Source organism: Eubalaena glacialis, chromosome 5 (assembly GCF_028564815.1).
Source record: "Eubalaena glacialis isolate mEubGla1 chromosome 5, mEubGla1.1.hap2.+ XY, whole genome shotgun sequence".
NCBI classification, from domain to species: domain Eukaryota; kingdom Metazoa; phylum Chordata; class Mammalia; order Artiodactyla; family Balaenidae; genus Eubalaena; species Eubalaena glacialis.
The window spans coordinates 121,677,672-121,705,625 of NC_083720.1; the positions used below are offsets into that span (position 1 = coordinate 121,677,672).

Genomic DNA, 27,954 nt, shown 5'->3' on the forward strand with positions numbered 1-27,954 from the left:
AAAAAAACTAGTAAAAGCAATAAAATAATTCGGTACGGTTGGAAAAACAAAATTTTACATATATTCCATTCATCAGAAGATTTATATAAAGAAGGAAAAAATACCACCTTCAACAGTCAGAAAAAAGAAAAGATCTAGGGATCAACTTAACAAGATATATATACACATGTGCGGAAACTTTCAAAATACCACTGAAAGATACAAAAGACCTGAACAAGTAGAATGACATGCTGTCTCAGTTTTCACAATAAAGAATAGTCAATATCAGAGATTTCAACCTTCCCTGAATTTATATATTTAATCCAATCTCAAGGAGAAAAAAAAAAAACTGAATCAGACAAATCAAATCTAAAGCTCTTATGCAAAAAGAAAAGTAGTAATAGCCAGGAAAATGGAAAAGAGCAAGGGGGAAGGGGGAACCTACACTTGACATATGAAAAAAATGATATAAGGCCTCAGTAATTGATGCTGATACCAGTGTATGAACACAGACCAATGAAACAGAATAGGAAGACTTGACATGAAAACATACATATGATAAAGGTGTTTACTTCCTCCCTCAAACTAAGCATCACTTCATGGCTTAGCCATCTGACGACAATGCACTACTGATGGAAATGGCAAATAATTATTAAGGGTGTAACCATCATGTTGGTCAACTGGAAAAAGTAAAAACTGCTTTACCTGGGAATTTACAATATGGCCATGATGAATTTTATGTTAACAGCACTGAAATGAAAAGGAGACCAAGTAACTATATGTATATACTCACTTTTGGAGCTTTTGAAAGTCTTGATATTTAACAGCACCATCAATTATGTAGTTGAGGTCAAAGTTAACTTAATCTTTTATAATATTGGGCTTAGTGATAGACATTAATTTTCTTAGAACGTGATTAAAGTAAGTAATTAGAAAAAGTGCCTTACTACTCCAGTTTATTCCAATATGTGATGAAAGAACCTGAAGCCAAAAGATTATTGACCAACAAAGACATTCTGTTGGCTTTTTCTATCCATGACTGTGATCCTCTATCTAGATTTTTCTTGACAGACTGCTTCCTCATATAGAACTCTCCAGTCCTTCTCATACCCCCTCAATATCATTAGGCTTGGAGGGGAATAAAAGATCTCGCTCCTCAGTACCGCTCCCAGACGTTTATCTCTCCCTTCTCACTAAAAACAGCCACTTTTGCCTCTTAGGTCATCCACCCGCTTTAGTCATTTACCAACCATCAGATCACTCCCTCCCATTCTTTGAAATTTCAGCCCATAGCTAATGTTCACTCTAACAACTCTTGTCATATCTCTTGGTGATTTCAATATGTTCATAGATGATCCTCCTATTAACAGCCTGTCCTCTCAGTTCATTAACCTCTCTCCTCTAGTGATCTCGTCTTTCACCCTACCTTAGCCACTCATTCCTTTGGTCAAATCCTTCACCTTGTCATTACAAATAACTGCATTTTTTCCATAACCTACCTTTCAAATACTCCATTCTCCCACCACCATTCCTATCTTTTCAGTTCACCTCTCTCATACACAACAATCCAACAACCCTTTGAACTCCTCTATTCCTCAGACCTAACACTATCTCTCAATTCTACCACATCTCCACTGTCCTTCAGCCTTTTGTATCTTTGTATCTCTGTACCCACCTAAAATTCCATCGTCAATCACTTACACCCTTATCTATAATCCTGGTTAAGCACAACTCTTCACCTGCACACATGCAGCGGAAAATGGGAAGAGAAAAAACAAAGCCATGCTGACTAGTATCATCGTAAGTGAAACTATGCCAACCAGCAACCATACTATGTGTATTTCCATAGCTAAGTCCCTTTGCAAACTAAAAGATATCTGCTAAGGAGAATGTTCCAACAATTCTCTCTCCTGTCTTGCACATCATCAACTATTCTTTCCACTGGCTTATTCCCATCAGCATTCAAACACTACATTATCTGACCCCATCTTCCTCCATTGCTTCATTTCTCCTTCCTTTTATAGTGAGACTACGTAAGAGTTGCCTACAGTCAGTGTTTCAAATTTCTTTCTAGGTATTTTCTCTGGAATCCATTCCAGCCTTTAGTGCCCATCATTCTATCAAAACAGCTTGTCAGGGTATCACTGTTCTTCACATGGCTAAAGCAAATGGTTGTCAATCTTTGCTTCAGGGTCTTGGCACTTTCTGCTCCCTCTGACTATAATGCTATTTCCCCTAGTGAGTCACATGGCTCACTCCTTCAAGTCTTTAATGTTTATTCTCAGTGAGCCTTCTCTAGCTATATTACCAAAAAATATAAAACTCTCGTTTTATTCTTCTCCTTAGCTCTTTCTACTATATGACATAGTATATATTTCATATATATGTGCATATATGGTATATGTACACGTTTACTGTGTGGATGTATATATATGCATTTACATATTCTCTCTCTACACACACAGACAATATTTTTCCCTCTCCAAGCAGAATGTACTCCATCATGAGTGCAGGAATTTTTGTCTGTCTGTTTATCCCAGTGGCTGGACCAGTGCCTACCACATAGTAGGAGCTCAAACATTTCTGTTGAATGAAATGAGAAAATGAATTTAGACATAGTAAATCATTTTCCTGTAGGTTAAAACAACTTCAGGAGTCTTGCAAGTTACCAATATTTTACAGTGACAGTTATCCACTAAAGTATATTATTGAAAAAAAAAAAAATCACCCAAAAGGTGACTAAAATTTTATGTAATAAACAGTTACGCTGATAGGTTCACTTTACCCCTTTATAACCTTTACAAACTGGTCCAGGCAAGCCTCCTAAAGATTAGAATAAGAAGAAAATAAATGACTTTTGAACTGCTACAAAAAAGCTATCATTCTGTAAGAGACAACTCCCTAGAAACTGAAGATTCTTTAGTTAGCTATTAAAATAAAACCGGACACCATACTAATTATGGTGAATGAGCATGATGAATTCCCCTATAGGGGATAAATCTTCATTGATTTATCAATGAAACTGCTTACGTTAAAGTTTATTTCTGCCAAACTACTAAAATGTTTCACCTACTATTTCAAACCATTTAAAAAACCAAATGACTGTAAAAGGTGATTTTTATAAAATAAAAACCTACCAGAGATGGTTAATAAGCTGATTTATATAAAAAAGTGATAAATTATAATGCATTTAAGAAAAATGAATACAGATTCTTTGTAGAACTGTTAATTAACAGTGTAAACACTATTATTAGTTAAATTTCTATGTTAGTTTCAAGAATTGAGAAGAAAGATCCCCTCCTTTTTTTTTCAATGAGAAAGACATAGCACATGAAAGCTTGGAAGGGAAGACTGTAGTAACTGACTCCTTGAAGATATTTCAAATCTGAAAACTGTGCTCAAAATAGGTACTCAAGGGACTTCCCTGCTGGCGCCGTGGTTAAGAATTCCCCTGCCAATGCAGGGGACACTGGTTCGATCTCTGGTGCAGGAAGATCCCACATGCTGCGGAGCAACTAAGCCGGCGAGCCACAACTACTGAGCCTGCATGCCACAACTACTGAAGCCCACGCGCCTAGAGCCCGTGCTCCACAACAAGAGAAGCCACCGCAATGAGAAGCCCGAGCACCACAACGAAGAGTAGCCCCTGCTCGCCGCAACTAGAGAAAGCCCGCGCGCAGCAACGAAGACCCAACGCAGCCATAAATAAATAAACAGATAAACAGATAGATAGATATAAAAACTTATTTAAAAAATAGGTACTCAGACAATGACCTTCACTGTCATTATTCCAGCTGAGAGGAAAAAAGTAAGTGAGATATGGAAACCATCTGCAGTCTAAGACCAAAATTATTTTAACACCCTGTGAAAACATTTGAAAGGTTGCTGTTAACGAATGATGCTTATGTCATGTGAGATATTCTAACCTACGCTATTGCAGGTCATTAATTTTATAAAACATGTAAGTTGGGAGTGGTGCACAACTCTGGCTTCAGAGTCTTAAATTGAAGACAATTAAAAGGGACACTAAATTAATAACTGCTTTCTCCTTACCCCACCCCAGCAATTATATTAAATATTCTTCCTAAAAAAAATTTTTTATAGGGGAGAACAAGGCTTTTCACTAAAACAAAAACAACACTCTTTGGTTCAGATACAGATAAGAGCCCTTGATTAACACTGACAAAGCATTATCGTCAAGCAAATGGTATAGAATGAATATTCTCAGTATCAGGGACAAAGGTACCGAGGACTGCAACACACATGCCACTGTCATAAATGCCTAGTAAGCAGTCCTGTGGAAGAGAAGGCGAAAAACCCTCAAGCAAAACAACACACACTGTTCTGAAGGCTATTTCTCACTCTTACGATTTTACCGTAAAAAATGAGAAAACGGGCTTGCGTAGTTTATGGGATGTGGGAATCGGCTTTAGCCGTCGTGCCTACAATGCACGAACCACTGAAGGGAAAATAAAGGGCCTTTCAGTAAAGACCTGATCTCAAGGAGTTTAAGATATGATAAAGGAGAAGACGGAGAAGTCACCAAGGGGGAAAGTGCTATAAAAGCGTACCCGAAATGTTAAAGGCGTTCACCTGGGAGATTATTTGAGCTAACCCTGGTTACAGCAGCGTACACGCTGCTGTGCGAACAGTGACGTCTCGCCATCATGTCTACAGACGGGGAGCGGACAAGCAGGATTCGACTTCATGGCGGCAAAGATAATTCACTCATTCCACAATCCCCAAACGGTGGAAGAAAAGACTTCCACAGGTGCCAGGGGAAAAGTGGGGGTAGTAGGGGACGCTCTACGTTCTGAAGGCGGCTGTAGGATTCAGCCCTAGGGCAGGAGCGGGGGAAAGAGGGGAGTGGAGGCTGGACCGCTGAGGGGATGGCAGCTAAGGCCATCTTCGTGTCCCCTGGCGGGGGTGGCGGGCCGCAGTGGCAGAGAGCCGAGTCAGCTGGAGGGAAGCGCGAGGCGTCCCCAGCTCTCGGCGGCGCCCGCGCTCCGGCGGTTCCAGCTGTCTCGCCCAAGCCGGCTGCCACGCGCCGCTGCCGTCTCCACCGCCGCCACCTGAGGCCTAACCAAAGGCTCTGGGAGAACGTCCCTACGGTGTGTAGACCGTGGCAGACTACAGCTAAAGGCCAAACCCTTCCAGGCTATTCACGTACCTGGAGAAATAGATTCCCCTTGCGGAAGGGAACGCAGAAGCCAAATCAGTTCTTGCTTTCACTTCTCGGCCACACAACGTGTTCCTACGGCCACCGGCCAAAATGGCGGTGCCCAGCCGCCGCCTCACGCATGCCACAGTGACGTAGTGCGCGTGCGCGACAGGGCGCGCTGGGCGGAGCCCTGTAGGGAGGTAGGGCGAGACGGCGGGGACTGACGTCATTGTGCTGCGACCCCAATTGACGTTGTTGGGGAAGCGAGGCGGGCCTGGGAAGCTGAGTGGGAGTGGCGCGGAACTGCAGCGGTTCCTGAAAACCTGAGTGGCGGCAAGCCGGGTCTGCGAGCTGTAAGTGCGTGGGCTTTCCCCGAAGTGGAGAATGGTTCTAGCTTAAGCAGACGGGTTCTCTTCCCCAATGTCAATCTCCTTTTACGCTCTCGATTTCCTCAAAGCTGGTGGGTCAGGAATGGATCCTTAGCCGCTGCCTATTCTCGCAGTTCGGGCAGAGGTGTCAAGCAGAACCCACAGAGTCTGGTCCAGACACTGCTCGTGGTGGCGTTCTCTCCTTGGCCTCAGCCCCTGAACGGTGTGCCCACGAACCCGTTCTTCTCCGAGTTCTGTGCTTTATCCACTTGGTGGCGTCCAATACCAAGTTCGGCAGTTGAATTCTGCTCCAATAATAGAGATGGGCCATTTTTTTGGACAATTTGACATTTTTGGACATTTGGCAATGTGGCCACAGGTTTGATCGTCTCATCCCAGACCTTACTTAACTTGCAGGTGGCAAACACTTTACGATTGAAGCTATTCATTCATCCATTTATTCATTCAGTAAATTGCTGATGGAGCGTTTAAACCTCAGGCCTTTCCGAAGTTTGCAGTCCAGTGTCTATTATTATTTAAAGAGTATCAAGTGCCTGTGTGGAGATTAGGGAACAACTGAGATCTGACAGGAGGTGTCAAGGAGATGGTATACAGACCTTTTGGCACAGGTTTATAACAGCATTTACGTATAACGATGTTCAGTAGCTCTAACTTTGCACTACCGAAGCAGTGTTACATGTTGTTCACAATCCACTATTTTTTTTTTTTCACGTTTGGATATGCCTACCAAGATTAACAAAAGATGTGAAAGATGAAGTAAACTTGTGGTTTAGAATAGGCTAGTTATTCACTTCTAGACCTTAAAGACGTTTTTCTGACTTTATGTTCTATGGTAAGAGCACATATAAATGGAGCTTTTGACAACTAATGAGCAGATGTGATTTTTCTCTGCATCACTTAACGGATTATTTAAAACGTAGGCCTATATTTACATATTCCTGGAATAAGAGTATTTCAGTCTGACTTTTCTAGGGAAAAACTTCATTTGGATTGGAATTTTTGCTCATAGAGGTATACAACTGCATAGCATTATAGTATTATAGATCAAATCAACCCATTTGACAGGAAAGGAAATAAAGCCCAGACCTGCCGAAATCTAGGCTAGTTAAAGGCGAGGCTGAAGTTGACACCCTGATCCTGTGCCCTTTGACTACTATAGTCTGCTGCTTTGCACAACTTGTAAGTTATAATATGTTATATTTTAGAAACAAAAACTGAATTCCCAAGAGTTTTTAATTACAGTGATTATGTCAACTGCTTTTGAGAAATAGATGATTAATATCCAGGGTATGTTAGTGATCGATTTGGCTATTAAATTTTTACTTTTACCTTTTGTAGAAAGATGCTCAGGTCTGGGTATAATGTGGATATTCTTTTTTTTTCTACATAGAATATTTTTAAAATGACCACACCAAACAAGACACCTCCTGGTGCTGACCCTAAGCAGTTGGAAAGGACTGGAACAGTACGGGAAATTGGGTCACAAGCTGTTTGGTCACTCTCATCTTGCAAACCAGGTAAAACAAAACAAAACAAAAATGCTGTTCATAATAACTGCTGAAAGTTTTCTTGTGCACTGGACTGACTTTAATATTCTTTCTGTTAAGATGCTTTATTTTAATTCTAAAATAAATCTAATTGGATTTTCATTTGTTATATATCTTCTCAATTGCTTTACTAGTATCTGCTTCAGTTTAACTGCACATGTCATAAGGTCCCTCCCTCTTTCTTTTTTTTTTTTAAAAATATTTATTTATTTATTTAGGCTGTGCCGGGTCTTAGTTGCAGTACAGTGATCTTTGCTGTGGCACTTGGGATCTTTAGTTGTGGCATGCAGACTTAGTTGCAGTATGCAGACTCTTAGTTACAGCATGCATGTAGCATCTAGTTCCCTGACCAGGGATCGAACCTGGGCCCCCTGCATTGGGACTGTGGAGTCTTACCCACTGAACCACCAGGGAAGTCCCTCATAAATTCTCTTTTTACCCTCTCTCTGGTATCATTCAGTTATTTGGTTAGCTTTTTTTTTTTTTTTGCTACTTCTCTGGACAGGATAAGTGGTTGATACATTTTTTGAGTGATTACATATCCCCCAATAACTTTATTTTACTCTTGGTTGGGATAGAATTCTTGGGTGGCAGTCCTTTTCTCTCAAAAATTTGTGGATCCTGTTTTACCATTTTCTTTTTTGTCATGTTGCAACTAAGGAGGCTACGCCTGTCTCTCTTACTTTCTAAGTAACTTGTTCTTCCTTTCTGGCAGCATTTAAGCTTTTTCTGTTTATTCTTAGACTTCAGGACTTTTGCCAGGATGTGCCAGGATACACGTGTATCTTTTCTCATCTGTCTAACCTATAATTTGATGGGTATTTTCAATCTGTAGACTCAAGCTCAGAGAAAGTTTTTTAGCTTGAGGAACGTTAATGATAATGTTATTGATTTGGTAGTCACTTTTCCCTCAGAAACTTCTACTATTTACATGTTGTCTCCTGTAGTGTCTTCCCACTCAAGCCTCTTCTGTTTCCCCTTAAGATTCTTTTCTCTCTCTTTTTATGAGTAGCTGGGGATATACAGAAAAACTCACCCTTTTTGTGTTTATAGTTCTATGAATTTTTTTGTTTTTAGTTTTTAAAAATTAATTAATTAATTAATTTATTATTTTGGCCGCACTGCGTGGCATGTGGGATCTTAGTTCCCTGACCAGGGATCGAACCCAAGCCCCCTGCAGTGGAAGTACGGAGTCTTAACCACTGGACTGCCAGGGAAGTCCCATAGTTCTATGAATTTTAACAAGCACATCACAAATATAGAATATTTCTGTCATTCAAAGAAATTTCCTCATGTCCCTTTGTAGTCAGTCTTCTGCCCCCTCCTAAACCCCTGACAACCTCTGATCCATTTTGTGTCCCTTTGGTTTTGCCTTTTTCAGAATGCCATATAAACGTAATCATACTTTATGTAGCTCTTAGGGTCTAGCTTCTTTCGCTTAGCATAATGCATTTGTGATTGTTCTATCAGGAGTTGGTTCCTCTTTTGCTGATTACTGTTCCACTGTACAGATGTGCCACAATTTGTCTACCTATTCACCAGTTAATGGACATTTAGGTTTATGGTAGCCAGCTTCCCAGATGGTCCCAGTGATCCTTGTTTCCTGGTATTCATGCCCTTCTGATGACCCGTCTCACACTGTGTCTGAGTTAGTCTCTGGGACGAGGAGAATATGGCAGAAATGATGGTATGTGACTTCTGAGACTAGATCATAAAAGACGTTGTGGCCCTGCCTTGCTCTTATTTGGATCACGCACTCTAGGGGAAGCCAGCTGCCATTTTGTGAGGAAACAAGGGGACCTGTGGAGAGGTTGGTGTGGCAAAGAAACAGGGCCTTCTGACAATAGCCAGTGGGGAACTGAGGCCTTTTGTCAACAGTCAAATGAGTAAGCTACCTTAGAATGGATTCTACAGCTCTAGTCAAGCTTTTAGTTAATTACTTCAGATAACTTGACTGCAAACTCATGAGAGTCCCAGAGCCAAACTGCCCAACCAAGCTGGTCCCAAATTCCTATCCCATAGAAATTGTGAAGTAATGCATGTTTGGTGTTTTAAGGCGTTAAGTTAACTAAGATAAGGTTGCTTCCAATATTTGGTGATTATGGATGAAGCTGCTATAAACATTCATGTACTGGTTTTCTTGTGGACATATATTTTCATTTTTCTTGAGTAAATACTTACGAGTAGAATTGCTGGGTTCTATTGTTTTTATTTCTTCCTTTGCATTAGCTAAGACTTCCAACATGATGTTGCGTAGGAGTGGCAAAAAGGGATATCCTTGCCTTATTCCTGATCATAGTGGGAAAACTTCTATTTTCTCGCTATTATATATGATGTTAGCTGTTGTTTTTTTGTAGATAATATAAAGTTGAAGAAGTTCCCTTATATTTCTAGTTTGCTAATAGATTTTGTCTTGAATGGATGTTGGATTTGTCAAATGTTTTCTCAACATCTAATGATATGATCATGTGGTTTTTCTCCTTTAGCCTGTTGTTTGTTTTGATGGATTACGTTAGTTAATTTTAGAATGTTGAACCAGCTGTGCATACCTGCAATAAATTCCAATTGATTGTGGTAAATAATTCTTTTTATACATGGATTCAATTTGCTAATATTTTCTTGACAATTTTTGCATCTGTGTTCATGAGAGATTGTTCTTTAATTTACCTTTCTTGTGATGTCTTTGTCTGATTTTGTTATTAGGGTAATGCTGCCCTTATAGAGTCAGTTAGAAAGTATTCCCTCTGATTCTGTTTTCTGGAAGAGATTATGCAGACTAGGTATTATTTCTTCCTTGAAAGTTTGACATAAGTCACCAGTGAAACCATCTAGGCCTGGTGATTGCTTTTGGAAGGGTATTAATTTTTTATTCAATTTTTGTAATAGATATAGGCTTATTCAGATTATCTGTTTCTCCTTGTGTGAGTTTTGGTAGATTGTGTCTTTCAAGGAATTGGTCCATTTTATTTATCAAATTTGTGGGCATGAAGTCTATAATACTCCTTTATTACCCTTTTTATTGTCCATGGGATCAGTAGTGATGGCCCCTCTTTCATTTTTTATATTAGTAATTTGTGTCTTCTTTCTTTTTTTCTTGGTTAGCCTGGTTAGAGGTTTATTGATTTTATTGACCTTTTCAAAGAAACAGCTTGTGGTATTGGTAATTTTTCTCTATTAATTTGCTGTTTTTAGTTTCATTGATTTCTTCTCTGATTTTTATTATTTCTTTCTTCTGCTTATTTTGGATTTAATTTGCTCTTCTTTTTCTAGTTTTCTAAGGTGAATGCTTAGATTATTGACTTTAGAGCTTTCTTCTTTTCTAATACATATATAGTTCATGCTATAAATGCTGTAAATTTCAGAAAGTGCTTTCTGTTAATGGTTTCTAGTTTAATTCTGCTGTGGTCTGGGAGCACACTTTGTGTGATTTCTATTCTTTTAAATGTTTTTATTGTGTTTTATAGCCCAAAATGTGGTCCATTTTCGTTAATGTTGCATGTGAACTTAAGAAGAATTGTGTATTCTGCTGTCATTGAATGAGGTAATCTATAAATATCAGTTTGATCTAGCTGATTGACTGTGCTGTTCAGTTCAACCATATACTTGCTGATTTTCTGCCTGATGGGTAAAGGTTAAGATTCAGAGGCTAAAATTTCTTTAGTGTCTTTGTTTATGTCTCCCTTGTTATCTTTGGATTTCCCTAGAGACTCCTTAAATGGCATCTAAACTTGCAGTTATTTGAATTTAACCTCCTGATATTATGTTGGAGCCCTGTTGATATGGTGGTAAGTTATGGGGGGAATGGAAGTGTTCTATAATCCTTTGATTAGATCTCAGTCTTTTAGTGGGCCTGTGTTCATGGCTGTGACCTTTACAAGCACTTCTCACCTTTTCTTTCCCCACTTAGATGAGACAGGAAGGCTAGAGGGAGATGGAGTTGGGTATTTTCCCTCCCCCATGTCCAGCTCTGGTAAAACCCATGTTGCTTAGGTTCTGCTAAAACAGTTTTCCTTTAAGTCAGGCCTTTGTTAAAGGGGAAGAAAATGCTTTTGGTGTATTTCACAAAGATTACTTTCCCCCTCTATCTGCAGAAAGCACTGGAGAATTTTCTCTGATCTTTACCCTGAAGAGAACCTGGTGGGGCTCCTAGAGGTAAAATTCATGAAAATGTGGAGTCCTCTCTAAGGCTGGGCTTCCAGGAGCTTTTAATCTCTCAAGCTAGTCTGTACTCAGTCTCTAGCAATTAGTGAATTAACAATTACTCAATTACTCTTTAAGTTTTCCTACCAGTTGCTAACTCTAGTGGTGGTTTCTGCTCCTGGTAAGATGTGATTCTCTGCTTTCTGTTCTCTTCAGTTTTTTGGGTGGTGGTTTGCCCTGTGACCTCTTGGGGACCTAAGAAAAATTATTGGTTTTCAGTTAGTGCAGCTTTTTTGCTGTTGTTGTGAGGATGAGAGTGACATTGTCCAAGCTCTTTACATGTCAGATCGGAAACTAGAAGTTCTTCCTTTTACTTTTAAACTGTATATATCTTTTTATTTGAAGTGGATTTCTTATAGACAGCATATTATTGGGTCTTGCTTTTTAAAATCCAGTCTGACATTCTTTATCTTATAATTGGGAGTGTTTAGACCATTTACACCTAATGTACCTACTGATGTAATTAGATTTAAAACTACTACCTTGGAATTTGGGGGTTTTTGTCCATTTATTCCCTCTTTTTTTAACCTGATTTTGGATAAATTCAGTATTTTTTATGATTCTGTTTTATCTCCACTATTGAATCATTAGTTATACATCCTTTTTGAAATTTTTGAGGGATTGCCCTAAGGATTACACTGTACATCTTTAATTGTCACAGTTTACCTTCAAGTAATATTATACTACTATAGATATGGTATACAAATCCTTCAGTATACTTCCAATTTATGCCCATGCTTTATGCCATTTTTGTTATGTATTTTATTTGTGCATATTTTAAACCCCCAGAATATATTGTTGCTATTTTTGTTTTAAAAGGTCAATTATATTTTGGAGTGATTAAAAAACAAACTTTATGCTTACTTTAACATTTTCAATTTTGGGAACTTTTTATTTCTTTGAATAGATCCAGGTTTCTGTCTGGTATCATATTCCTCCTGCCTGAAGAACTTTCTTTACATTTTTTGTATTTCAGGTCTGCTAGCACTGTTTGGTTGAAAAAATTTTCATTTTGCTTTTATACCGTGATATATTTTCCCTGCATGAAATTCTAGGTTAGCAGGTTTCTCCTTTTACTACTGTAAAAATGTCATTCTGTATCTTCTGGCTTGCATAGTTTCTGAAGAAAAGTCTGCTGTAGTTAATGTGGCTTTTTTCCTGGCTGCCTTTAAGATTTTATCGTTAATTTTCAGCAATATAAACATTATGTGTCCACGTGTATGCGTGTATGTGTGTTTAATCCTGCTTGAGATCCACTGAGATTCTTGGATCTTCTGATTTAATGTCTTGCATTACTTTATGAAAATTCGTGGCCATTATTTCTTCAAGTAATTCTTTTGCCCCATTCTCATCCTTCTGGGAATCCAGTTATACATATGCTAGACCATTTAATTTGCTAGACCATTTGGTATTTGTCCCCTTGCTTTTAGGTGCTCTATTTTTTCTTTTTTTTTCTCTTTGTGTTTTGCTTTGGGGTTTTTTAATTGGCCTAGCTTCAAGTCTACTACTTCTTTCTTTGGCTTTATTGAGTCCATCTGTCTAAGGAATCTTTCATCTCTGATATGGTGTTTTTTATTATGGCTTTTTCATTTGACTCTTAAAGGAGTTTTCTCCTATGTTGAAATTCCCTGTCTTTTCCTGCATTTCATCTACCTTTTCCCCTAGATTCTTTAACATATTAATCATAGCTATTTAAAGTCCCCATTTGTTAGTTTCAACATCTGGTTCATCTCTGAGTCTATTTCTAGTGATTGCTTTATCTTTTGATAATATTTGTTTCTTTTGCTTGTTTGTGCATCATAAATGTTTACAGAATGCCAAACATCACATATAGATTAGTAGATACTGAGAAAAATGGTATTTATGCTTTGAAATGGATACCTGTTTTCCTCTGTCAGCCTTTTATAGTGGGGGTTAAGTTAGTTAGGAATTGAGCTGGGTTTGAGTTTGTTTGTTTGTTTTATTATGGTTACTTTCAATATCACAGGCTTCAAATTCCTCTAAAGATGCCCAGTACTTACGGCGGGGCTGTTGTGCCAGAGGAGTTTTCTTAGTGTTCCTCCTCCACGATCATTTTCAGTTATCTCTGTATCCCTGTGCTTCAGAGGGTGTCTCTCTCCATCCTCTTGCCCTGCCTCCAGCAGTAAAATGCGATGGTTGTAACTCAGTGCAGGGGATCAGAGGCAGGACTTCTTCTCTGTTTTCCTGGTCTAGCTTCAATCCTAGACAGCCCTTGCATGTCTGACCTGCAGGTTGGGACTTTCTCAACATTTTGGTCCCTCCTACCTATGATAGTGAAATTCTGGACTTTCCTAGGAGAGAGTTTTCTGCCCCATCCCCAGAGGAAGGAGTGTTTTCTGCTTCTTCCCCAAGTGTAGAGGGTTTTTCTTTTACTTTTCTCCCAGCAAGGATGGGTCTGTGCAGTTAGGGTTTTTGCTTTTCCTGCAGTGGCAGTCAGTTCCCTCCTCCAGGCATGTACCACTGACATAGGCTTTCCAATCTCTTGCTTCCCCCCCCAAATGTCCTCTAATGTGTACAGTGAGGCCCTCAGAAAAGAGTCTGAGAGTCAGAGTGAGTTCACCTTGTGTTTGAGACTCCCAGGGCTGCTATACTTTTATGATAGCCCACGCTTAGCCTTTAGCAATTTGTTGAAATACTACCTGATTTCTTCTTCTATGTTTATTTGGTCGCTGATCCTTCCTTCCATGCTCTACCACAGTTGGGACAGGCTGTCCATCCTTTCTCTCCTAACCTGGGAGCTGACCCTTCTTGGATTTCAGGATATTTGGTTGCTGCGTGATTTTAAGCACTCATGTTTTCAAGAAAAATTATGAGTTTGTAGTTTATCTAGCCTTTTCTTGTTGTTTGAGTGAGGATGGTGCCTTTTTCTAGCTTCATGTATCCTAGACTGCTTCAGAAGTTTCTAATATTCTTTTTTATATACATATATTTTTAATTAATTTATTTATTTTTGGCTGTGTTGGGTCTTCATTTCTGTGCGAGGGCTTTCTCTAGTTGCGGCAAGCGGGTGCCACTCTTCATCGCGGTGCGCGGGCCTCTCACTATCGCGGCCTCTCTTGTTGCGGAGCACAGGCTCCAGACGCGCAGGCTCAGTAGTTGTGGCTCATGGGCCTAGTTGCTCCGCGGCATGTGGGATCTTCCCAGACCAGGGTTTGAACCCGTGTCCCCTGCATTGGCAGGCAGATTCTCAACCACTGCGCCACCAGGGAAGCCCCTATTATTTTTTAATTTTTAAAAAATTTTAAAATTTTTGGCTGTGTTGTGTCTTCGTTGCTGCGCGCAGGCTTTCTCTAGTTGCGGCGAGTGGGGGTTACTCCTCCTTGCGGTGTGCAGGCTTCTCCTTGAGGTGGCTTCTCTTGTTGCGGAGCACAGGCTCTAGGTGCACAGGCTTCAGTAGTTGTGGCACGCGGGCTCAGTAGTTGTGGCACACGGGCTCTAGAGCGCAGGCTTAGTAATTGTGGCGCGTGGGCTTAGTTGCTCCGTGGCATGCGGGATCCTCGCAGACCAGGGCTCGAGCCCGTGTCCGCTGCATTGATAGGTGGATTCCTAACCACTGTGCCGCCAGGGAAGCCCTCTAATATTCTTTATAGCACCAAATATTTCTGTGAATTTGCTCAAATTGAGTATCTTCTATTGCTTTACTGAGTAGCATAATTTGACTGGTGCCATACTGATGTCAGTAACAGGGTAGGAATCAGTGCCAGTTCACATTCTTTCATGCTGTGGGGCTTGGCAGAGGACAACACATAGAAGTCACTGGTCCCCTGAAGTTGCCCCACTGCTCTGACATCTTGGAGGTGCAGAAGAGAACAATGGTTGACACTACCAGAAGAATGGTGGGAATCACTTAAAAATGTGTTGGGTATGAAAGTCATGAAATTCATCATTGTGCTGTCACACATTTTACTTCTGTGATTTTCAGCTTTGTGTTCATCAGTGAAATATAATTATATGATTATCATTTTGCATGTTATGAATGACTGAATACTCTTTATTAATGAGAAACAGCATGAGAAAGTTAGTTGTTTAACCTTTACTTAACCTTACTTCTCTATGGTCAGATATTTTTCAGTTCAAGTCAGCAGACAGTTGCTGAAATCTGTAACACTGTTAGAGATTAAAAAATAAAAAAGACACACAGACCTTGTTGTCAAGGAGTTCACGATCTAATGGAGGAATTATATCTTTAAATTAGTCATTATTATACAATGTAATAATTTATAACTTTTATTTCGTGCTTACTAAGAGAGGTTCTGTTGTAAGTACTTCACATGTATAAAATAAACAACTGTCTCAGTAAAGTCTCTAAAAGTCGTATGAAGTATTTACTCTTATTTTTTATCATTTTCCAAATGAGGAAAATGTAGTACAGACAGATTAAGCAATTTGGCAGATATCACCTAATAAGTGGGAATGCTGGGATTCAAGGCAGTCAGGATTTCACTAGGTCATACTGCTTCCCCCTAAGCATGAGCTCAGTGCAGTAGTGGGCCAAAGGAGAAAGTGATTGACGCTGCTTCAGAGGATCAGAAAAGTCTTCATGGAGATGATGCGTATCTGGCATGATGGGGCAAGGTAGAATTTCACTGGGGAAGGACATAAAGGCAAGAGGAACAGTATGTGCAAAGGTGTATAGCTTAGCAAAACATGGTTCTTTCAAAGAATTGTGAGTAGCCAGTAAGACTAGAACAGAGGGAAGTGGCATAGGTGAAACTAGCTAGTTAGGAAGAGGCCTGATCATAGGGGGCTTTATTAAACAGTTCATACCTGGGAGTTCCCTGGTGGCCTAGTGGTTAGGATTCTGGGCTTTCACTGCTGTGGCCTGGGTTCAATCCCTGGTCAGGGAACTGAGATCCCACAAGCTGCGCAGCATGGCCAAAAATATAAAATATAAAATTAAAAAAAAAAAGTTCATACTTTATTGTACAGAGAGTATGAGCCGTTGAACAATTTAAAGTAGCAGAATGAAACAGTGTTTGTTCACATTTGAGAATTGTGAAGGATGGACTGAAGTGAGGCAAGATTAGAGGTAAAGAAATGAGTTAGGAGATACGCAGTAATTCAGGTGAGCACTGATATAAGGGAGAATTTTAATAAACTTTCAAAATGTTAGTATCAGTCTTTGGGAGATACAGATGTACCTCACTGCTACAGTATGGTTGGTGGTAGATGGCTTTGCAAAATTATTATTTTATCTTTGGAAATACTGGTTCAATATTTCACTCAGATTGAAGTTGAAATGTATTTAGTAGATTCAGCTTAATTGAATACACATCAGAAAACAATCCCACCGTTCAGCACAATTGTCAGTCTCTGCCCAAGAGACTGGAAAAACTAAAGGTCAGATTTGTGGGGTTGCTGGCATTATAACAGAGTCTTATTATAATAATTTAATCATTTAATTTCATAAGCATCAAATTCATACCATGTTGGGAAAGAAAATTAGGGGAAAAATAAGTACATTTTCTATGTTTGACTCTATATGTGATATTTTATAAGCCAACAAAAATAAGGGATTTGATGAGGCTGTATTTTGTGAATATCTAGAACATAACTTTCCACTTGACCCATATCTTCTACCAAGACATTGCCTTTATGAGTTAATTTTGAGAAGCATAATTGGGTGGTATAAGTTCTATTTTTCTTAAAAAAAAAAAAATAATAACCTGACTAAATTTTAATTTTTTTTTCATGCTATAACTGACAGTTATGATCATTGAGTTAAAGAATTTCTGAGTTGAATAGCAGTATGTGCTTTGGAGAAAATAAAACAGTAATATAATAAATAGATCAAGGAGGGCCTCTCGTGGAAAGTGAAATTTGCGCTGACATGTAAATGCTAAGAAGAATCCACTATGCAAAGATTTCAGAGAAGAACCTTCCTGACACAGGGAACACCTAGTTCAAAGGCTCTAAGCTAACTGGTTTGGCATGTTTGAAGTTCAGAAAGAAGGCTAGTGTGGCTGGAGAGTTGTAAGGAGGTAAAGTGGTAGAAGATGACATTGGAGATATAATTAGACATGGGTCAGATTATGTGAACTCTGGTAGGCCTTGGAAAAGAATTTGGATTTTAAGTACAAAGAGAAATCACTAGAGGTATTAAGCAGGGGAGCGAGATGATCTGATACAGAATTTTTAAAAGACGTTTAGGTTAACTTAGTTATTATATGAGTTAATAAATATTTCATGATTTAATATATATAAAATGCTTAAAAATGTGCATGGCACATATTAAGTGTGATATCAGTGTTTGCTATTATTATTATTTTATTGATATGGGTTAATCTTTCAGATATGTTAAATGAAAAGAAAAATGCAAAGTGTAGAAGTATGTATAATATGCCATCATTTGTGTAGAGAGGAAAAAAGAATATATATATATATATATATATTTGCTTACATCTGTGCAAGGGTATGTAAGATACTGATAACTTGGATTATATTTGGAGAAGGGAACTAGATGCTGGGGGGAGAGAGACTTCACCATGTTCTTTTTTGTACCTTGTGAATTTGATCTAAAGTGAATATACTACTTAGTCAAAAAATAAAACATAAATTAAATCTGTTTTGCTTAAATTTTTTGAAAAATCCACACTTTACTTTTTTAATTAGTATAAATTATTATGATTTTAATCAGGAAAAACAATACTGGATAGTTTTCCGTTATCTGGAATGGCTGGATGATATAGGATTCCAGGTAAATTTGCTGAGGAGCAAAGAGTAGGTGGATTCAGTCTTTTACAATGTAAAAGGGTCGTGTGGAGAACACTTAACAAAGGTCTTCATAGGAGGTAAGGCAGCTGACTGAGAAATGTTGAGTGTGATGAGAATTCAGGAGAGCTTCTACTTCATGAAGTACAAAAGTGGTTAAAGGGGATTCCACAGTGATTTTCTTGGTGACCTTAACTAAAAGGGCAGTGGCTGTACTGGTTCTAAGGCAAGGGGGGCATCCCTATGTCACAGGGTCCAGTTGCTGGCTATAATACCCTATGGGTCAATGGTGGGCCCCATGTTTTTGGGTGAGTAACTCAAGGGCATTCTCTTCCCCTTTTCATATACAAAAAGGAAAAAGGGAATCTGATAATTGGGATGCCCAAAGGCAGGTGGGTTTATCAAACTCTCCTTTAAGGCCTTGATGGCCATGTCCTCCTGTTCTCATAAAATTGGGTCAGGGCTGTTATCATTAAGTAAAACATATAGAGGCTTTGGCCATAAAAGAGAAATTTGGAGTCCAATTTCAGCAATAACCAACTAGCCCGAGAAAACCTTGAAGTTGGCACTTAAGGGTTTTGGGAAACTTAGGACACCATGAAATCTATTGGGATCTAGGTGTAGCCCTTGTTCTGATATCAGATGCCCTAAATATCAAACCTGAATTTCGGCCAACTGCAATTTTTCTTTGGCAATCTTATGTCCCTTTAAGGCTGAAAGCTTTAGCAGGTGGATGCTGTTTTCCTTTGAGGAAGCTGAGAAGGAGAACAAAGAAGCAAATCATTCACATATTGCCACAAAGTAGAACCCCTAGGGAATTTTATACCTCCAGATCAGCTTTTAGCATTTGTGAGAAAACAGAAGGACTCTCAGTAAAGCCCTGAGGCATTACTATCTAGGTGAATTGTATTTCTTCCCAAGTGAAGGCAAAAAGGTATGGGCTTCAAGTGGAATACTAAAGAATGGACTGCATAAATCAATTACAGTTAAGAATTTACTCATGGTAGCAATGGGCATTAGTAACATATGAGGCTTAGGAATAACAGGGTGTCCAGGGATAAATAACAATGTTGTTTATTGCTGGTAGGTCCACCCTTAGGTTTTCTCACCAGTAAAATGGGAGCGTTACAGGGACTAGTAAACGGGATAATGAGGCCTTGAGCCTTGTAATCTTATATTATGGGCTTTATGGCTTGAAAGACTTTTTTACTTATAAGGTATTGATTAATTCCAGGAAGAGGTTTTGAGGGGTCTGTTTGAATCTTGATGGGGGGGTGTGCTGTGAATTTTGTTAACGTCAGTTGGAGATTTTGTCCATAAGGTGGGTGGTAGCTGATAATAGGGACAAATGATCAGTGTTTCTGGAATCTGCTCTAGTACCATCAAAGATGGAACAAATAAAAGATGTCAGAGGGTCATTTAGTTCACCTGGTTGTTTATTCTGATGACTACTGTCAGTTTCTAAAATTATTTCCCCCTTTTGGGAGAAATTCCGGCATGATAATTCTCTAAGAACTTTCGGCCTAATAAATGAATAGGGGTGGAGGAACTGAGGGGAAAAAAAGTGTCTAACTCTCAAAGGGCCTAAACAAAAGGGAACAAGTTCAGAGACAGGAACCTCTTGAGGATCGTTACAGAGTCCCACTATTTGAACTGTTTTAGTTCTCTGAGGCAGGGGCTGTTTTATAGTAGTGGGGTGTAGAGTGTGGCTCCAGTGTCAGGACTGGAAGAGATTCCTTCTCAGTCTGGAGAAATGTTTCTCCAAACTGATTGAGAGGATTGGGAAGAGCCCCTATAGTTCTTCAGAGCCCTGTCATTGAGAATTGGGAGGACGTTGGAAAGGCTGGTTAGAGGGCTGAAGGCACCCAAAACGCTTAAATTTGTAACTGTTTTTTCCAGTGTCCTGACTTTTCACAGTAATAATAGAAACTAGGAGGGTTTTGGTTCTGTTTAGGAGTCTTCATTTGCTGGAATTGAAAATTAAGAATTTAGGCAGTCTTCCTTTGAGGTGACTCATCTAAAATGCAAGAGAACTGGTTTACCAGGTTAACTAAATCTGGAGTGAGCATAGTTTCCCATTCCATCTTGGTCCTTTTTATTAGACGGGAAAGGTCCCAGTTCAGCCCATTAACAAACATAGTTAAAAATGACCTGGGTGGAATCAATATCTGAAGGAAGACCAGAATTTTCTTCAAAAACAATTAGAAGTTGATTGTAATAATCATAAACAGGTTCATCAGACTTTTGTATGCAAGTCTGAATTTTGTTCCAATCAACAGACTTTGGAAAAGCCTCAGGAATTGCTCGATGAAGTTGCCTAGCGATTGTTCAAGCCTGGTCATATGATAATAAGTTGGTGGACTGGTCTCTCAGTTGTAATTCTAGAGAACATTCAGGATTTTTCCAGTTAGCAGTTTTCAGTTGCCGGGCCTGGCCGTCACCAAAAAGCTATGAACTAGTTGATAGGAGTCAGAGAAACCAGGTTGATAAGTTTTAATGACTGTATTAAATTCCTCAGCAAATATGTGAGGATCTTCAGTTACTTTGGGAAAACTTTGAATATGGCTTGCAGTTCAGTTTTGGTCCAGGGAAATAAGAAATTAAGGGTCTAGCCTCTGGATCCTTAGAAGGCTTAATATTAAAGGGGCAGGTTCTGACAAGTTCAGAGGAAAAGGGAGTTGGGAAAGTTTAAGAGAAAAGGGGAAGGTTGGTGAGAGAATTAGTATGGGGGAATTAAAGGAATAGAGGAGGTGTGGGCAGCACAGAAGGGAAGGAGGAAGATGGTGCCAGAGGTGGAGTCTGGCCACCAGCAGCTGAGGGAGGGAGAGAAGACAGTGCCTGAGGTGGCACCTAAGACAGCCAAGGAAGAAGAGCCTGAGGCTCCAGGAGCCATTGTATCTTTCTTTAGTCATTTGTTCGCCTCAGTTAATCTTAAAATTTTATTTTGCAGAGAGGCAATTTTAGACCCCTGATAATGTTGAGAAGGTTCAAAATACCAATCAAAATAAGCATTACACTCAGTTCTGGAAATTTTTGAGCTATTGTAGTCCAATTCAGTTCTAAGGAAATTAAGTTAGGGATTTCAAAAGTTCTTTGTAATAACCATTTATATTCTAAATTGCCTTTGGTCAGGTTGGTCCATTTAGTTAGAAATGTGCCTGAGGAAGGACCTTGGCTTTTAAACAAAATCATCTGGAGTCCTCCTAGGGGGTGGGTACCCTCAAAATGTTTAGATAACTAGGATCCCATTTCTCAGAAGTTTTTCTCTGGAGTAAAAGAACAATTTCCAAACAGCTTACAGCACAGACTGCTCAATTCCAACAGCTTGCAGGCTAATCCCAGCCAGTTCGAAGGAGACAGCTTGGTTTTAGAAGGAGCCAGGCCAAAGACTTTTACAGCCAATGTCCATAGGACAGCCCCTTCCAAAGGAGTAGGATGAAGAAAACTGGAACAGTTTCAGAGAAACAGCCCCTGTTCCCGAATGAATGGGCCAAAGGTGTTTTCAGTCAGATTTGGTTGAAACAGTCTGATCTCAAAATTAGACTGACCTGCCAAATGAGTACTCATATACAAAACAAAGCCTTAACCAAAAAGATGAAACCTTAAAATAGATCCCGAATAAAGCCTGGAGAGCTTCAAATGCAAAGAGGGCGTGTGCTCAGATCCAAGAGAAAGACTTACTTTCAAACTGCAGGGTCAGTGAGAAAGCAGTGAGTGACAGTGGGTTCAATGGTGGGTACTGCACCTGTTTGCTTACCAGCCTTGGAACCACTGGGGGTCTTCTCTGGTCCTCGTAGAGGCCACCAACATGTTGATCTGAAATAAATAGTCTGCCAGATATTTTTCCAGCAAAGATGGGTTTACTTAGGATCAGCAGAGAATTGCAATTCAGAGTCTGCAACCATGGCAAGCCAAGTGCAAGTTTCCACACTGAAGGGAAGTAGCACGCTTTTACAGAGAGGAAAAGGAAGTTGGGAGGGCTATAGTAAACAGAGAGGCCGTGGCTTTTCATTGGCTGAGTCCTTGCCAAGAAAGGAGACTTTCTTCTTCTTCTTGGGCTCTGTTATGGTCACAGGGTATGAGAACTTCCCCTTCTGGTCTCCCAAATCTATTTAATTGAGATTTCTGTTTATTAATTTTTTATGCTTCTGAGAAGTGAGGTCTGGTTAAGAGGATTGAAGAATTTTGGTTAATTTAAATTTCACAGTACTCACTATCCTCTTTATCAAACTTTCTGGACAAATATATGTGGTAATTTTGTATTTTGAATATATGGCTCTTTCTTTATCGTGAGAATTTATTGTTGCTTGTGGTGTTTTCAGGATTTGGAGTGGATCAGTTACGAGATGACAATCTAGAAACTTATTGGCAGTCAGATGGCTCCCAGCCTCATTTAGTGAACATCCAATTCAGGTAATACATTTTTGAATTTTTCAATTTGTATAGGTTATAAGTAGACAAAGAAATTGATTTTATTTTCATAAAATTTAAAGAAATATAGAAATTATATTGAAGTGCACTTAACTCTGCTTTTTATAAGCCTTAGAGATTACTTTTCGACTCAACTAGATTATAAGTGTTTTAAGTTTATTGTCTTATCCTTTATGAATTCTTTTTTTATTTAATCAACATTTTTTTATTGAAGTGTACTTGATTTACAATGTTATGTTAATTTCTGTTGGACAGCAAAGTGATTCAGTTATACATATATATACATTCTTTTTTTTAAATATTCTTTTCCATTATGGTTTATCATAGGATATTGAATATAGTTCTCTGTGCTACACAGTAGGACCTTGTTGTTTCCTTTATGAATTCTTTGTGGTACTTTACACAGTTCCTTTTATGTAGATATTTCTCATATATACTTTTCAATATGATTTATTTCAGAAAAGTATGCTTTACTTATCACCCAATGCAATGCCTTAATGCATTGCGTTAAGTACACCAGGAGTGATGATAAAAAATTTATTCTAACTTATTACCTCTAAGGACACTTTCAGTTTTGAAATGCTTACTTTTGGGGGGAAATGGAAAACAGCCATATGTTTGTCGTTTGCTTTGAATATATTGACAGATGGAAACCAGTTAACTTGCTTATCTTGCCCCATTTACACCATCTATTTTAACATTCTGTAGCATTGTATTTCTAGTTTGTTTTTATTGTCCTAGGATACAGATCAGCACATTTCTTATGAAAAAGCCCAATAGTAAATATTTTAGGCCTTGTGTGCTAGCTGGTCTCTGTTGCAGCTACTCATTAATGTCATTATAGCATGAAAGCAGCTGTAGGCAATGCATAATGACTGAATTTAGCTGTTCTAATTAAACTGTATCTTACAAATGTAGGTGGTGGGCAGGTTTCAGCCAGTTGGCTGTAGTATGCCAATTCCTGTCCTAGGGTATTAAATATGTATACGCCAGAAATGAAGATAACAGCTAATATTTTTTTAAAGACTTTAAATACCAGATATTTTGCTAAATGCCTTCCCTGTTTATTTCATTTAACCTTTACAGCTATTTTTATCTTTATTTTGTAGTCTTAGAAGCAGAGATTTAGATAAATCTCTTATAACTTGTTCTCGGTATCTCATATAAGTTGAATCATAAAATATTTGTCCTTTTGTCTCTAGCTTAACTTAGCATAATGTTTTCATGGTCCAGCCATGTTGTAGCATACATCAGAATTTCATTCCTTTTTAAGTCTGAATAATATTCCATTGTATGTATATAGCACATTTTGTTTATTATCAATGGACATTTGGATTGTTTCCATCTTATGGCTATTGTGACTAATGCTGCTATGAACATGATGGACAAATATCTATTTGAGTCCTGGCTTTCAGTTCTTTTGCACATATACCCAGAAGTAGAATTGCTGGATCAAATGGTGATTCTATATTTAATTTTTCAAAATACCACCATACTGTTTTCCACAGCAGCTGCACCATTTTACATCCCGAACAGCAATATACAAGAGTTCTGATTTTTCCACATCCATACCAACACTTGTTTTCTATTTTTTGATAATAGCCATTGTAATGGGTGTGAAGTGGTATCTCATGGTTTTGATTTGCATTTCTCTAATGATTAGTGATGTTGAGCCTCTTTTCATGTGCTTATTGGCCATTTGATATCTTTTTTGAAGAAATGACTAAGTCCTTTGCCCATTTTTGAATTGGGTGTTTTGGTTTTTTGTGGATTTTTAGGAGTCCTGTATATATTTTGGATATTAGTCCCTTATCAGATATATGATTTCCAAATATTGTCTCCCATTCTGTGGATTGCCTTTTTATAAAAGTGCTTAACTTTGATGAACTCATTTTGTCTATTTTTTATGCCTTTGTTGTCATATATCCTTGTTTAGTTTTTAAATCCTTTTTTAGAAGTTACTGGTTTTGAGTTACTAATATTTTGTTGAAAAATTTTATGTTTATATTCTTGAGGGATATTAGTTTATCATTTTCATTTATTATAGTATCTGAGTCTCATTTTGTTACTGGGTAATATTGGCCTGATAAAATGAGTTGGGAAGTGTTTCTGCCTCTATTTTTCTTTTTCTTTTTTTTTTAACCATTTTTTTTAAATTGAAGTATAGTTAATTTACAATGTTGTGTTAGCTTCAGGTGTACAGCAAAGTGATTCGGTTTTACATATATGCATATATATATACTTTTTCAGATTCTTTTCCATTATAGGTTATTACAAGACATTGAATATACTCTGTGTTATACTGTAGGTCCTTGTTTATCTATTTTATACATAGTAGTGTATATATGTTAATCCCAAACTCCTAATATATCTTCCCTCCCCACCCCCCCACCCCACTATCCCCTCTGGTAACCATAAGTTTGTTTTCTATGTCGGTAAGTCTATTTGTTTTGTAAATAAGTTCATTTATATCATTTTTAAGATTCCACATATAAGTGATATCATATGATCTTTGTCTGACTTACTTCCCTTAATATAATAATCTCTAGGTCTATCCATGTTGCTGCAAATGGCATTATTTCATTCTTTTTTTTTTTAACTTTGGGTTTATTTATTTATTTATTTATGGCTGTGTTGGGTCTTCGTTTCTGTGTGAGGGCTTTCTCTAGTTGTGGCAAGTGGGGGCCACTCTTCATCGCGGTGCGCGGGCCTCTCGTTATCGTGGCCTCTCTTGTTGCGGAGCACAGGCTCCAGACGCGCAGGCTCAGTAATTGTGGCTCACGGGCCTAGTTGCTCCACGGCATATGGGATCTTCCCAGACCAGGGCTCGAACCCGTGTCCCCTGCGTTGGCAGGCAGATTCTCAACCACTGCGCCACCAGGGAAGCCCTATTTCATTCTTCTTTATGGCTGACTAATTTCCATTGTGTATATATACCACATCTTCTTTATCCATTCATCTGTCTTTAGATATTTAGGTGGCTTCCATGTCTTGGCTATTGTAAATAGTGCTGCAGTGAACATTGGGATGAATGTATCTTTTTGAATTACAGTTTTCTCCGGATATATGCCCAGAAGTGAGATCGCTGGATCATATGGTAACTCTATTTTTAGCTCTTTAAGGAACCTCCATACTGTTTTCCATAGTGGCTGCACCAATCTACATTCCCACCAACCGCATAGGAGGGTTCCTTTTCCTACACACCCTCTCCAGCATTTATTATTTGTAGATTTTTCTAAATATGGCCATTCCAACTGGTATAAGGTGATACCTTATTGTAGTTTTGATTTGCGTTTCTCTAATAATTAGCGATATTGAGGATCTTTTCATGTGCCTGTTGGGCATCTGTGTGTCTTCTTTGGAGAAATATCTGTTTAGGTCTTATGCTCATTTTTTGATTGGGTTGTTGTTTTTTTTTGATATTAAGCCATATGAACTGTTTGTATATTTTGGAAGTTAATCCCTTGTTGGTAGCATCATTTGCAAATGTTTTCTCCCAGTCTGTAGGTTGTCTTTCATTTTTTACATGGTTTCCTTTGCTGTGCAAAAGCTTTTAAGTTTAATTAGGTCCCTTTTGTTTATTTTTGTTTTTATTTCCATTACTCGAGGAGATGGATCCAAAAAAATCTTGCTGCGATGTATGTCAAAGAGTGTTCTTCCTATGTTTTCCTCTAGGAGTTGTACAGTATCTGCTCTTACATTTAAGTCTTTAATCCATTTTGAGTTTATTTTTGTATATGGTGTTAGAGAATAGTCTAGTTTCATTCTTTTACATGTAACTGTCCAGTTTTCCCAGCACCACTTATCTTTTCTCCATTGTATATTCTTGCCTCCTTTGTCGTAGATTAATTGACCGTTAGTGCATGGGTTTATTTCTGGGCTTTCTATCCTGTTCCATTGATCTATATGTCAATTTTTGTGCCAGTACCATACTATTTTGATGACTGTAGCTTTGTAGTATAGTCTGAAGTCAGAGAGTGTGATTCCTCCAGCTCCATTCTTCTTTCTCAAGATTGTTTTGTCTATTCGGGGTCTTTTGTGTTTCCATGCATGTTTTAAAATTTTTTGTTCTAGTTCTGTAAAAAATGCCATTGGTAATTTGATAGGGATTGCACTGAATCTGTAGATTGCCTTGGGTAGTATGGTAGTTTTAACAATATTGATTCTTACAATCCAAGATATCTTTCCATCTGTTTGTGTTGTCTTCCGTTTCTTTCATTAGCATCTTATAGTTTTTGGAGTATAGGTCTTTTGCCTCCTTAGGTAGGTTTATTCCTAGGTATTTTATTCTTTTTAATGCGATGGTAAATGGAATTGTTTCCTTAATTTCTCTTTCTGATCTTTCGTTGTTAGTGTATAGGAGTGCAAGAGATTTCTGTGTATTAATTTGGTATCCAGCAACTTTACTGAATTCATTGATTAGCCCTAGTAGTTTTCTGGTAGTGTCTTTGGGATTTTCTATATATAGCATCATGTCATCTGCAAACAGTGACAATTTTACTTCTTTTCCAATTTGTATTCCTTTTATTTCTTTTTCTTCTCTGATTGCTGTGGCCAGGACTTCCAAAACTATGTTGAATAAAGGTGGTGAGAGTGGGCATCCTTGTCTTGTTCCTGATCTTAAAAGCTTTTAGCTTTTTACCATTGAGTATGATGTTAGCTGTGGGTTTATCATATATGACCTTTATTACATTGAGGTATGTTCCCTCTATGCCCACTTTCTGAGGAGTTTTTATCATAAATGGTTGTTGAATTTTATCAAAAGCTTTTTGGCATCTATTAAGATGATCATATGGTTTTTATTGTTCAATTTGTTAATGTGGTGTATTACATTAATTTGTGGATATTGAAAAATCCTTGCATCCCTGAGATAAATCCCACTTGATCATGGTGTATGATCCTTTTAATGTATTGTTGGATTCTCTTTGCTAGTATTTTGTTGAGGATTTTTGCATCTATGTTCATCAGTGATATTGGCCTGTAATTTTCCTTTATTGTGGTATCTTTGTCCAGTTTTGGTATCAGAGTAATGGTGTCCTTATAGAATGAGTTTGGAAGTATTCCTTCCTCTGCAATTTTTTGGAATAGTTTCAGAAAGGTAAGTGTTAATTCTTCTCCAGATGTTTGGTAGAATTCACGTATGCAGCCATCTGGTCCTAGACTTTTGCTTGTTGGGAGTTTTTAAATTACTGATTCAATTTCAGTACTGGTAATTGGTCTGTTCATATTTTCTATTTCTTCTTGCTTCAGTCTTGGGAGATTGTACCTTTCTAAGAATTTGTTCATTTCTTCTAGGTTGTCCATTTTATTGGTGTATAGTTGCTTGTAGTAGTAGTCTCTTATGATTCTTTGTATTTTGTGGTGTCAGTTGTAACTTTTCCTTTTTCATTTCTGATTTTATTGATTTGGGCCCTCTCCCTTTTTTTCTTGATGAGTCTGGCTAAAGGTTTATTAATTTAGTTTATCTTTTCAAAGAACCAGTTTTTAGTTTCATTCATCTTTTCTATTGTTTTTT

At 38.2% G+C, this 27,954-nt stretch overlaps 2 protein-coding genes across 2 annotated transcripts in view; one reads left to right on the forward strand and one right to left on the reverse strand.

The window, feature by feature from the left end:
- ABCE1 (ATP binding cassette subfamily E member 1) overlaps window positions 1-5,259 on the reverse strand; it is a 34,752-nt gene extending 29,493 nt beyond the window's left edge. The window contains exon 1 of the mRNA XM_061191630.1: window positions 5,150-5,259. The gene's annotated coding sequence lies outside the window, so the exon portion shown is untranslated. The remainder of the gene's footprint in view (window positions 1-5,149) is intronic.
- Window positions 5,260-5,386: 127 nt separating this feature from the next.
- ANAPC10 (anaphase promoting complex subunit 10) overlaps window positions 5,387-27,954 on the forward strand; it is an 81,084-nt gene continuing 58,516 nt past the window's right edge. Inside the window, exons 1-3 of the mRNA XM_061191631.1 lie at window positions 5,387-5,493; window positions 6,920-7,046; window positions 22,331-22,421. Of these exons, the coding sequence (XP_061047614.1) occupies window positions 6,932-7,046; window positions 22,331-22,421 (206 nt within the window). The 5' untranslated portion in view covers window positions 5,387-5,493; window positions 6,920-6,931. The remainder of the gene's footprint in view (window positions 5,494-6,919; window positions 7,047-22,330; window positions 22,422-27,954) is intronic.